The sequence below is a fragment of the Malania oleifera genome, chromosome 1 (assembly GCF_029873635.1).
Source record: "Malania oleifera isolate guangnan ecotype guangnan chromosome 1, ASM2987363v1, whole genome shotgun sequence".
In the NCBI taxonomy this organism is placed as follows: Eukaryota; Viridiplantae; Streptophyta; class Magnoliopsida; order Santalales; family Ximeniaceae; genus Malania; species Malania oleifera.
This window is the reverse complement of record NC_080417.1, coordinates 108,587,363-108,599,289: the sequence shown is the minus strand read 5'-3', so window position 1 is coordinate 108,599,289 and position 11,927 is coordinate 108,587,363. Positions and strand designations below refer to the sequence as shown.

Sequence of the window (11,927 nt, the reverse complement as noted above, 5' to 3'; positions counted from 1 at the left end):
ATCATTGCCATCAGTAGCTCCGCAGGAAAATCGAAGCTTGTATACGATGAGGTCGTTAGCATGATTTTGACGGAGGAAATAAGAATGCAGCTGAAACATAGCTCCAATTTGAGTTCAGCCTTGAACATGGAGAGTCGAGGCAGAGAAAACAGGCATGGACGATCAAACAACCGCGACAAATCTTGGCCTAGGCGGTCTCCCAGAAGTACTCAGGACACAGGTTCCTAGAGCACTAAAGTTATTGAGTGCTGGAACTATGGAAAGACTGGTCATTATAGGAACCAGTACAGGAGTCAGAAAAAAGAATTCGAGATGAGGGCAAAGATAGAAGCAAATATTGCTTCCGAGAATGATGAGATGTTAATTTGCTCTTTGGAGAGCAAGTAGGAGTCTTGGGTCATAGACTCCGAAACCTTATTTCATGCCACATGCTACAGAGATTGCCCAGAGGAGTATACACTAGGTAATTTTGGTAAGGTGTACCTTGGCAACGATCAACCTTACGACGTAACTGGCACGGGAGTTGTGAAGATCAGTATAAACGGGTCAGTATGGAAACTGAAGGATGTCAGGTATATTCCAAACCTGAGAAAGAATTTAATCTCAGTTGGTCAGCTGGCAGATGAGGGATACACGACGAAATTCATTGGTGATGAATGGAAAGTCTCAAAGGGTGTACTAATGATTGTACGAGGTAAGAAAAGCGGAACACTTTTTCTAACCTCCAATGCCTCCATGTCTATTTCAATTATTGCAGGAAGTGATGACAGCAACATCTGGCACCAACAACTTGGTCACATGAGTGAGAAGGGACTCAGGGTGATGCACTCAAAAGAAAATTTGAGTGGTCTACAGTCAGTGCAGGTTGACATGTGTGAGGATTGTATAGTCAGGAAACAGAAGAAGGTTAGTTTCCAAATAGACACCCGTGAGTGTGTTGGGACACATCAGCAGAATACTGAGAATCCTCAGGTGGAGGAACCAGTGGAGCAGATTGTAGCACCACCATCTCCTACTCCAGCTCCGGAGCTTAGGAGATCTACTCGGTCTCATATACCAGACAGAAGGTATATTGATTACTTACTTCCTACAGATGGAGGAGAGCCCGAATGCAATTATAAAGCATGTCAGGTGGCAGATACGAGCAAGTGGGAGCTTGCAATGAAGGATGAGAGGAAGTCCCTCACCTCAAACAGAATGTGGAAGTTACCCAAAGGCCTTCACAACAAGTGGGTGTACAGAATCGAAGAGGAGCATGACGGCTCCAGAAGGTACAAGCCTCAGTTGGTAGTCAAAGACTTCGAACAGAAGGAAGGGATTGACTACACCGGCATTTTTACACCAGTTGTGAAGATGACAGCCATAAGATTAGTCCGCAAAAATCGAGCAGACAGGAAGGTGGCGACTACAGAGGGGCTGAAGTTGTGTTCAACTTCAGTTAGTCTTCATGCCTGAAGACATGTTATGAGCACATTATTTATTCATGATACTTTGGTTGAATAGGTGTCTCTATCTCCAAGTGGGAGATTGTTAGAGGTGGAGCCAGAAACACAGCTGGAGACGAGGCATTGCTAAGTTAGAAAACGCGTGGTGAATTTAATTTCACGCGATGGAATTTATGGTACAATTTATATCTTTGTTGTAACTCTCATTCTTGATTAAATTTTATCTTAATTGTAATTTAATCCTAGCCCTATAAAAGGAGGGTTGTGGAAGATGTTTGAGATAGCACAATAGCTCAGAATAGCACAGCACAGTGCAGAGAGAGCTGAGAGGAAGAAGGGAGAGAGAGAGAGAGAGAGAGAGAGAGAATTGTAACATTTTTCTGGCGAGTTATTGAATAGTTGGTGTGTGCTCCGTGAACGTAGGTCGTTCTTGACCGAATCATGTAAATTTCTTTGTGTCATTTTCTTCTCGATGCTCACAGGGTCCTAACAAAAGGATTACGTGATAATTTCTTTTTACATCTTTGTAAACACATGCACTCTAATTATGCAAGAAAAATGTTTCTTACATGGTTGAGATTAATTATATGAATATTTTTAAATCTTATAATTGATTTTTTGTGTAGTAAAAAATCATATATATTCACTAGAAAGTCCATTATCTAAAGTATAAATGATTGTACAAAATACAATGTATTTATACAAATACACATACAAACTTGAACTATTACGAGAAAATATAGAATTTATTTAGAAAATCTAAGTTCCTCTTTCCATAAGCTTAATCTTTTAAAAAAGAAAATCTTAAATTTAATTAATAATTTTTAATTAGAAACGTTAATTGAAGAAAATTTATAAAAATTCAATCAGAAAAATAACTAGATAAATATACTTTATTTTTCATACTATTGGTTATATATAATTTGGTGTTTTTTAATTTTTTTAAATAATTTTATTTTTTTTTGAAATTTTTGTAGTTAAAATATTAATATGTTATTTATTTATTTTTATGACTTGAGTATTATGTTTTAATAGTTGGTATAGGAAGGTGTGATAAATAAATAATTTTTAATTTTTAATTTTTTCATAAAAAATTTAGAGTGCAAATAATACCCCTCACTAAAAAAAGATCCCAACTGGGCCACTGGATCATCCTGGTTTGTTGCAATTTTTTCGAGCACATTATGCATCATGGGCTTGCAAGCAGGATACATATGGGCTTAACATCAAGCCCAGTCTCCGTTTTCCATCTACATTGAATGGGCTCGGCCCAAGTTTGATTATTGGGCTTCTCGGATTATCTTAATGCGGTTGGTAATTGGTAATGGCTGAGAGCAAACTGTTTCATCCCATGGGGTTGTTTTCTTCCATGAGAACCCACCGACACATATAATCGGGTTAGGGCGGCAACGAGCCAAGCCTAGTTGAGCTTTGGCGAGCTCGAGCTCGGTTCATTTAGCATATATATGACTCGAGTTCGAGCTCGACTCGAATTCGACTAGACTAAAACTCATTTCACTTGTAAACAAGCCGAGCTTGAGCTCGAGTTTGAGTTTGAGTTTGAGTTCGAACTCGAGCTTAAACTTGGTTCGATTGAAACTCGTTTCAAACTAATAAACAAATCAAACCACAATTTAATTGAAATAATTGATAAGTAATAAATATAATTTAAGAAAAATATATTTTAAAGTTAAAAAAATTTAAATCAAATATTTAATGTGATTTATATTGAGTTAGTTCACGAGCCTAATATCGAGTTAGTTCTCACGCTAAATATCGAGTTAGTTCACAGTTACTAAGCGTGCTAATAACGAGCTGGATTGTAAGTTGTTAAATGAGCTGACTTACGAGCTATTAATTAAAAAAGTTAGCACTGAGTAGCTCACAATCAGCTCAGCTCAATTGCAACTCTAAATCAGGTCATACGAATTTACTTAATTTCATTTGGAATTTAAAAAGTATGAGAAAAAAGGAAAATTTATGTTATAACTCCAATAATTATCCAAAAATACCCTTTTAGCTGTTTACAACTATCTCAAAATACACTTATAATTATATCAAATTTATCTCTGTAGCTACTCATAGTTATTTGAAATATCCTTGTACATAGAAAGTTGCAAAGTATGCCGATAACTAATATGAATAAATTTCACGTATTTTGAGATAGTTGTATGCCACTAAAGGAACATTTTGAGATAATTATTAGTAATTAAATGATTAAATTTGAAATTTTAAAAAGAAGACACCAAACGAGAATCCTTTTTATAATGTTAGAAACTAGAAAAGTACCAAACATATTTTTATTTGTTACAAAAAAGCTTCTCATTCCATGAGTTCTTTCTGTTGAATTTTACATTTTTCTTACGGGATAGAGATTAGAATATTGCAATGGCTTCGAAAAATTGTCCAATTCAAATTTTGCTTATTTCATTAAATAATAATATTATATTAGCTACAGAAAAAATTATTGATTTATCAATAAAAGTTTAAAGAGCGTGGATTTAATATAAGATTTTGCCTCTGCTTGCTGTGAGTGTGAATTGTTGAGCAAAACAGATTGAACATAGGGAAAGAAGGGGGGAACAGAGAAAGAGAGATGGAGAGAATTTTCATGTATTCCTTCTGTGTTAAAGTACTGTACAAGAGCAGTATATATAGAAAACAAAATGAAATCAAGGAATGAGTTAGTTGCTAACTACAAGAATAAAAAACTGGTATTCCTAACAATTTTCTGTAACAGAAAAGAAGAATAATAAAAAAAACAAAGAAAAGGAAAGGAATCTGAGCTGTTATGGACTGCTGCTCGCAGACAATTCAGCTTCTTACAATCTTCAACAGCCCCCCACAAGATGGAGAGTAGATGTCTTCTACTCCCATCTTGGATAAACACGAATAGAAAGCTTGTGAGCCTAAGCTCTTTGTGAGAATGTCTGCCATTTGCAGCTTGCTTGTCACATGTTTTATTGAGATGCAACCCTCTTGAATCTTGTCTCTAATTAAGTGGCAGTCTATTTCTATATGCTTTGTCCTCTCATGGAATATAGGATTGGTGGCAATGTGTATAGCTGATTTGCTATCACAGTACAAGAAGGCGGCATGTGAATGAGCAATCTGTAAGTCTCTAAGTAAATACCTCGGCCAAGTCAATTCACAGCTGACATTTGCCATAGCTCGGTACTTTGCTTCTGTAGAAGACCTAGAGACCACACTTTGTTTCTTTGACTTCCAAGATACTAAGGATTTCCCAAGGAACACACAATAGCCTGTCACGGACCTCCTAGTGTCTGGACAAGCCCCCCAATCTGAATCACTAAAGCCTCTGAGTTGAATTTCTGAGTCTGCTGGATAGAACAAACCTTGTCCTGGTGACCTTTTGATGGACCCTAGCACCTTGTGAGCTACCTGCAGGTGTGGCACTCTTGGATTGTTCATGAATTGACTTAGCATTTGGACTGAGTAAGCTAGTTCAGGCTTGGTTATGGTCAGGTACAATAATCTGCCGATCAACCTTCTGTAAAGAGCAAGCTCAGGAAGTAATTCTCCTTCTTCTTTGAACATTCTCACATTTTGATCTAAAGGAATCTTTGATGGAGTAGAGCCAATGGTACCCAAGTCTCCTAAAATATCCAAACCATATTTGCGTTGGCATAAAAAAATTCCCTTTGCTGTCCTGGCCACTTCAATACCCAGAAAATACTTCAACTTACCAAGGTCTTTAATTTTGAATTGGTCATCAAGAGATCTCTTCAATTGATCAATTGCATCCATATCATTTCCAGCAACTATTATATCATCCACATATACCAAAATAGCTATGAAAGAACCTTCAGTTATCTTTGTGAACAAGATGTAGTCTGCCTTGGACTGAACATATCCTTGGTGAATGACGAAATTTGAGAGCTTTGAGTACCATTGACGTGAGGCTTGTTTGAGACCATACAAACTTTTGTTTAACTTGCATACTTTTCTCCCACTTTCATTAGGATACCCCGGGGGCAACTCCATGTACACCTCCTCCTCTAAATCCCCATGCAAGAAGGCATTATTGACATCAAAATGCTGCAAAAACCATCCTTTTACTGCTACAATGGCTAACAAGGTTCTCACAGTAACCATTTTTGCCACGGGAGAAAAAGTTTCATGATAATCCAGCCCCTCTTGCTGTGTGTACTGTTAGACGTCCTAGCCCAGGAGTATATAGTCCAAAGGGGGGGTGAATGGACTCTTTTGTGAAATTACTAATTTTCTCTACAAAATAAAACACTTGACAAGATGCAAGCAATTATATCACAATATATGAAATTTAAATCATACACAAGACAAATAATAAAGAGTATAGGGAGAGAAAATCAACACCGGTATTTTTACGTGGTTCGACACCAAACCTACATCCACGCCTTGAGACCAACTCAAGGATTCCACTATACGATCTCCTTCACCGGCGGAGAAGCCTTACAACTCAAGAACAAATTCCTACCCGCTCACTAAGAGCCTCTTCGGTTCACAAAGAACCTTCACCAAATGGTCCACATCCACAAAGAACTTTACAAGAAGATGATAGAAATATAATATTATGCTCCTCAAATGAGAAAATATTAAATACAAAACAAACCTCACACTATCTCTCAAGTAATGAATCAAACACAATTAAAGAGTAAGAGACAATGAGCACTTGTGAATGAAGAACAACAATGCAAAGTGCTAGGTGCTTAGGTTGGTGTAAAAAAATATTTTCACTAAGAATGATCAAAAGCCTTCAAAAATCATGTTAATACAAGTTTAATATCTTGTATTTATAGCCCAAGAGCCTTAGGAGCCGTTAACTAGCCGTTCGGAGAAATAAAAGATATTTTATTTGGCAAACTAGTCGTTTTCCGCTCGTTAGCGTCATTCTGCCCGTTGGACTCGTCGATGAATCCCCTGTGTTCGTCAAAGAGGTCCCTGAATCAGAAAAAATCATAAAATTAAAGTTTTGGAATTTTGTCTTAGTTTTCCAAAGAAACCAAGATCGTTCCATTTGGACTTTTCTAGAAAAAGTTATACTCAAAATACCACAAGGTGTTTAGAACTCAAAGTTGTACTATGGTAGTGATGATTGCTTTGTTTTTCCTTGTCAAAAAGTGTTTTAATGACTTAAAACATTCTTGGACAAAAGTATATGAAATATATTAAGTCTAATGAAGATTAAAACTTGTACAAATGAGTTTCCTTTTGAATATAAGATATTTTAATTAATAAAACACGTTTGAAAACCCATCTTGATACCTTATATGCTCAGTATGTCCTTTTATAAATATACTTGACTTTCTTTGAACCTTTAGGACATTAAACTTGTTTTAACACAATCGGCACTAAGTATAAAAGTGTTCTTAAAACTAAGATGTTAAAAACTTGTCCCTTAAAACATATTTGAGTTTTAGGATTTATTTGACAAACTCTTATTTTGACTTAGAAAGCCATGAAAGGTGAGTTTGTGTTTATGTCTTTAGTGCAATCCTATAAATTCATGTGTCCTTGTATGAATGTGTTTTTCTCAACACTTGCTCAGAAATCATGCAAGAAACACACTCACAAGAGTTACAAAACATACTACCTCACACAACCCTTATTACAAATAATTCTATAATTAAGCTTCCTTTGGTTTTGCTTGGGTCATTCTGAATACGTGTCCATTTGATCTTTCCTTCTTGACGTCTATTCGGTCCAATCTTTGCCTTCGATCCAATAATTCATGTATGAGTACCTATATTAAACATGATCTGCAAAGATAGGAAAACGCTAGGAACAACATATAGGTTAATATCATCAAAACACATTAAACAATGATGGTGTAGCCACTAAGGCTAACATTCTCCCCCTTTTTGATGATGTCTAACCTATTACTAATTTACTTAATCTTTGCATTTATATTTATACTAATCATGGCTTGAAATGTAAAGATAAGCTTACCTAGAACCACTAATGGGTTGTTATCATCAAAACAATGCAATTAAACTCACATAACCTCTAAAGCTAACATGTACCCCTTACCAACAAGCCTGACCTTGTATCTTTCTCTGCTATCATCAATAAGAAATTTGATTTTGTAAACCCATTTACATCCTATTGGTTCTTTGTCAGGGGGAAAATCCATAATAACCCAAGTGTCATTGAGTTCAAGGGCAGCAATTTCAGTTTTCATGGCCTCGACCCACTTAGATGATGTACTGGCTTCTAGGTAAGTTCTAGGTTTAGTGTGTGAGGTTATGGAGGTCACAAAAGTCTTGTATGGTGTAGATAACTTATCATAAGATATGTTGGTACTTAGGGGAGAGGGGCTTACCCGATAAGATTTGGTTTTTCTGCTTGTCCAAGGCCTGAGATGGGAGAAGAAAGGTTGACTGCTGACATATGAAATGTTGCAAATGGGTAGGAGCTCTCCTTATTCTGGTTGATCTTCGGGGTAAGTGTGTATGGGGGTTGTCATGAGTTTCTATTTCTGGTCTGGAGTTATTTTGATAACTGATCATTTCGTTGTTTTGTGAATCATGTGATACAACAGGCATTGGCTCTGCTTCTGAAATGATATTGGGGTTGACAATGTCTTTAGAGTGGTTATAAACAGGAGTGGGAATGGAAATGACAGGGTTCTGAGTAAAACTTAGTTCGTTTTGATTTGGTAGTGGATTAGTGTTGCTGAGATTAGTGTCAGGATGGCTGATTTTGTCTGTTTTGAATGGAAAAACAGTTTCATAAAACACAACATTTTGAGAGATGAAAATCTTTTCAGTATCTAGGTCCAGAAGTCTATATCCTTTGACACCAAAAGGATAGCCAATAAATATAAACTTTCTAGCCCTTGGATCAAATTTATGTCTTCCGTTAACCAAAGTGGTAGCAAAAGCCAGGCACCCAAAAACCTTTAAATGAGCATAGCTGGGTTTTCTTTTGAACAAAATCTCAAAAGGGTTTTTATGATTTAATAGTGGAGATGGAGTTCTATTAATGAGATAAACAACCGTAAGAATGCAGTGGTTCCAATACTTCAATGAAATTCTACTTTGAAATTTTAATACTCTTGCAACATTTAAAATATGCTGATGTTTCCTTTCAACAGTAGCATTTTGTTGAGGTGTCTCCACGCATGTTCTTTGGTGCAAAATCCCATGTTTTAGATAAAATACTTTCATGTCAAACTCACCTCCATTATCACTCCGAATGGTTTTCACTTTTGTTTCAAATTGGGTTTTTACCATTGCACAAAAGTTTTGTAAATTGATGCTGGCTTCTAATTTCAATTTCAATGTATAAGTCCAAGTACACCTATTGAAATCATCCACAATAGTCTGAAAATATTTGCAGCCATCATGACTAATCTCATTACATGGACCCCATATATCACAATGTATAAGTTCAAAACATTTCTTAGATTGATGCTAGCTAGTAGGGAATGACAACTTGTGTTGTTTAGCTAGAGGACAAATGAGACATGGGTGATCATCAGAGGGTTTTGGTATGCTGACTTTGGTATCTGTGTCAAATTGAGTGTAAGAAGAGTGGCCTAATCTATAGTGCCAGAGATAAAAAAAATTCACTGTTGTCGCTGACAGAGGCTGAAAGGCTGGTTTTGAGTTTGTATTTGGATAAAAAGCCAAATAAAGCTGAAGGAGAGACTTCCTTTTGCAGCATATGATAGAGTCCTTGCCTTACTTCACTCATGTCAGTCGTTGTCCAAGTCAAAAGGTCCTGAATATAATAGCAATCAAAGAAGAAAACAAAACAATAATTTAGTTCTTGAGTCATTTTCTTTGCTGAAATCAGATTAAAGGAGAAATTGGGGACGCAAAGGACATTATGCAGTGTAAGATTTTTGGTGACTTTGACTGCTTCTATATGAGTAACAGGCGAAATCTCACCATTTGGCAAGGCTACAAAGGAGGTGATAGTTCTTTAGATAGAATGAAATAAAGACTTGGAGCAGATCATGTGGTCTTTAATCTAGTGTCAAGAATCCAAGGAGTTTCTGAGATATTGCTGGATTTGGGAGTAAAAGCAGAGAGACACAGTGATATACCCGAGATTTTGTGAGTATTTGCATCTGAGGATGAAGGTGTAACCGTGGCATGGACATGATTGGCCAAGGGAGTGAAGGCTTGGTTGCTGGAGACAGGTCTCAAGAGAGCCAGAAGCTGAGTACACTGCTCTTGAGTCAGTAACATTTGAGGTTTGTCTTTCAGAACCTCCTGCTCTAGATCAACTGCTGCATTTGCATTTTCCAGGTTTATGATAGGTTTGTTCCTCCTTCTCCCTTATATCTTGCTGGGTATCCATGCAGTTTGAAACATTTGTCTACTGTGTGGCCCGGCATTTAGCAATGAGTACATGTGGGCTTGTTTGGATTTGCTTTGAAGCATCTCTCCAGAGAGTGTCCTTGGATTTTATAAAAGGAACAATAATACCTTTCCCTTCTTTGTTGCCTAGTAGATTGTTTGCTAAAATTTCCTTTGCCTACCATAGCCATAGAATCGCTCCCTAGGTTGTTTATAGAGATTTCTCTTCTCTTTTCCTCTTGATGAATAATAGAGTAAACCTCATTCAAGCTGGGAAAAGGTTCGATCAGTAGAATCTGAGCCTTAATAGCCTTATAAATATCATTGAGCCCCATTAAGAATTTCATCACACAATTCTTTTACTGATTCTGAACTACAACCTTTAATCCTCCATAGGTACAATTAGGGATTGACTCATAATTGAGTAATTCATCAAGCAAAGTTTTAAGTTTAGAGAAATAAATGCTTACTGAGTCTTGGTTTTGCTTTAGGTCTGTGATGCCTTGCTTCACCTCGAAAATTCTTGGAGCATTTTGCTGAGCAAAACGTTGTTCCAGCTCCAACCAATGCTAATGCACAGTCTCTGCATATGTAGTGCTAGACTTGATATCAACTGCCAATGTGTTCTGCATCCATGTTATCACGATGTCATTGCAGCTCAGCCAATGATCCATTAGAGGATCATTGGGGTCAGAAGGTTCATAGATGGTACCATCAATAAACCCGAGCTTGTTCTTAATCCACAAAGCCCTTTTCATAGATCTGGCCCAAGAATAGTAGTTGTTGGAGTCCAAGGTATGTGTGACAAGCATGGCACCTAAATCATTACTGTTGCCAATATAATAAGGACTAGTAGGCTGCGTTGGGTCGTGAGAAACAGCTCCTGACGAATTGGTGTTTGGCTGTGTAGGAATGGTGTTTGGCGATGGGTTTGGAGGAGTTGTTTGGCTGGTATTGAAGGATTCCTCCATCATTGGCTCTGATACCATATAAGATTTTGCCTCTGCTTGTTGTGAGTGTGAATTGCTGAGCAAAACAGATTGAACACAGGGAAAGAAGGGGGGAACAAAGAAAGAGAGATGGAGAGAATTTTTGTGTATTCCTTCTGTGTTAAAGTACTTTACAAGAGCAGTATATATAGAAAACAAAATGGAATCAAGGAATGAGTTAGTTGCTAACTATAGGAATAAAAAACTGGTATTCCTAACAATTTTCTGTAACGGAAAGAAGAATAATAAAAAAAAACAAAGAAAAGGAAAGGAATCTGAACTGTTATGGACTGGTGCTCGCAGATAGTTCAGCTTCCTTCAATCTTCAACATTTAATAAAACAATTTCATAATTTGTCTTTAATGGATTTACTTTTTCTTCATGATGAAATTCTTTTGCAAAGGATGAGAAAAATGGCAAGCCAAATCCATTCCATTATGCATGTTTTGTTTCATAATAATATATATAATATTATAATGTATTTGCTATAATCAGACCATAGTTTAAATGAAGAAAAAACCAATTATATAAATTTTAATACAAATAGCAAAAAAATGTGTATTTGCTATAATCATTCCATAGTTTTTTTTTAATTTTTTAATGGATTCACTTTTTCATTGTGACAATATAATATTGCAATGAATGATTAAAAAAAAAACCTAATTGAAATCAATCCATTACTTATTTAAAATGAAATTTTTTACATTGTACTTGAGAATTCAAATTTAAGATTACGGGTTTTGAAGTATGTAAATTTAGATAAATTTTAATAAAAAATTATATAGTTCCATATATTCTAAAAATAAATTAATTTTAATTTACAACTTTGAATTATTTGTGTTTCTAAACAACATTATTAGAGACTATTGTTAAAAAAAAAAAAAAAAAGGCTTTTCCAACAATGCACAACGGAATAAACATTGTAAAGGATCAAACAATACTATATGCAACAATCTCAATGGTAAAATACAGAATTATTTCACAATCATAGTAACATAAAGAAAGTAAGATAAGAGCAATGACACCAGAAATTACGTGCTTCGGTAAAGCCTACATCTATGGGAGCAATCGGTAAGAAATTTCACTATGAAAATCAAAGATACACACTCAATGATCTTCTCTCCTTCTCTCACCCCTCTCTTACTTTCTTACATGTCAAAATATGCCCAGAAGAACATATATAA

The 11,927-nt window shown here is 36.0% G+C and overlaps 1 protein-coding gene across 1 annotated transcript; it reads right to left on the bottom strand.

The window, feature by feature from the left end:
* Window positions 1-10,323: 10,323 nt before the first annotated feature.
* Window positions 10,324-10,743, bottom strand: LOC131148008 (uncharacterized). The gene has a single exon (XM_058097747.1). The coding sequence runs from the start codon at window positions 10,741-10,743 to the stop codon at window positions 10,324-10,326; it is 420 nt and encodes a 139-aa protein (XP_057953730.1).
* Window positions 10,744-11,927: the final 1,184 nt, after the last annotated feature.

What these genes read in the sequence shown, in the direction of transcription:
- LOC131148008 (XM_058097747.1), bottom strand. Translation starts at nt 10,743, where the DNA reads ATGGTATCAGAGCCAATGATGGAGGAATCCTTCAATACCAGCCAAACA.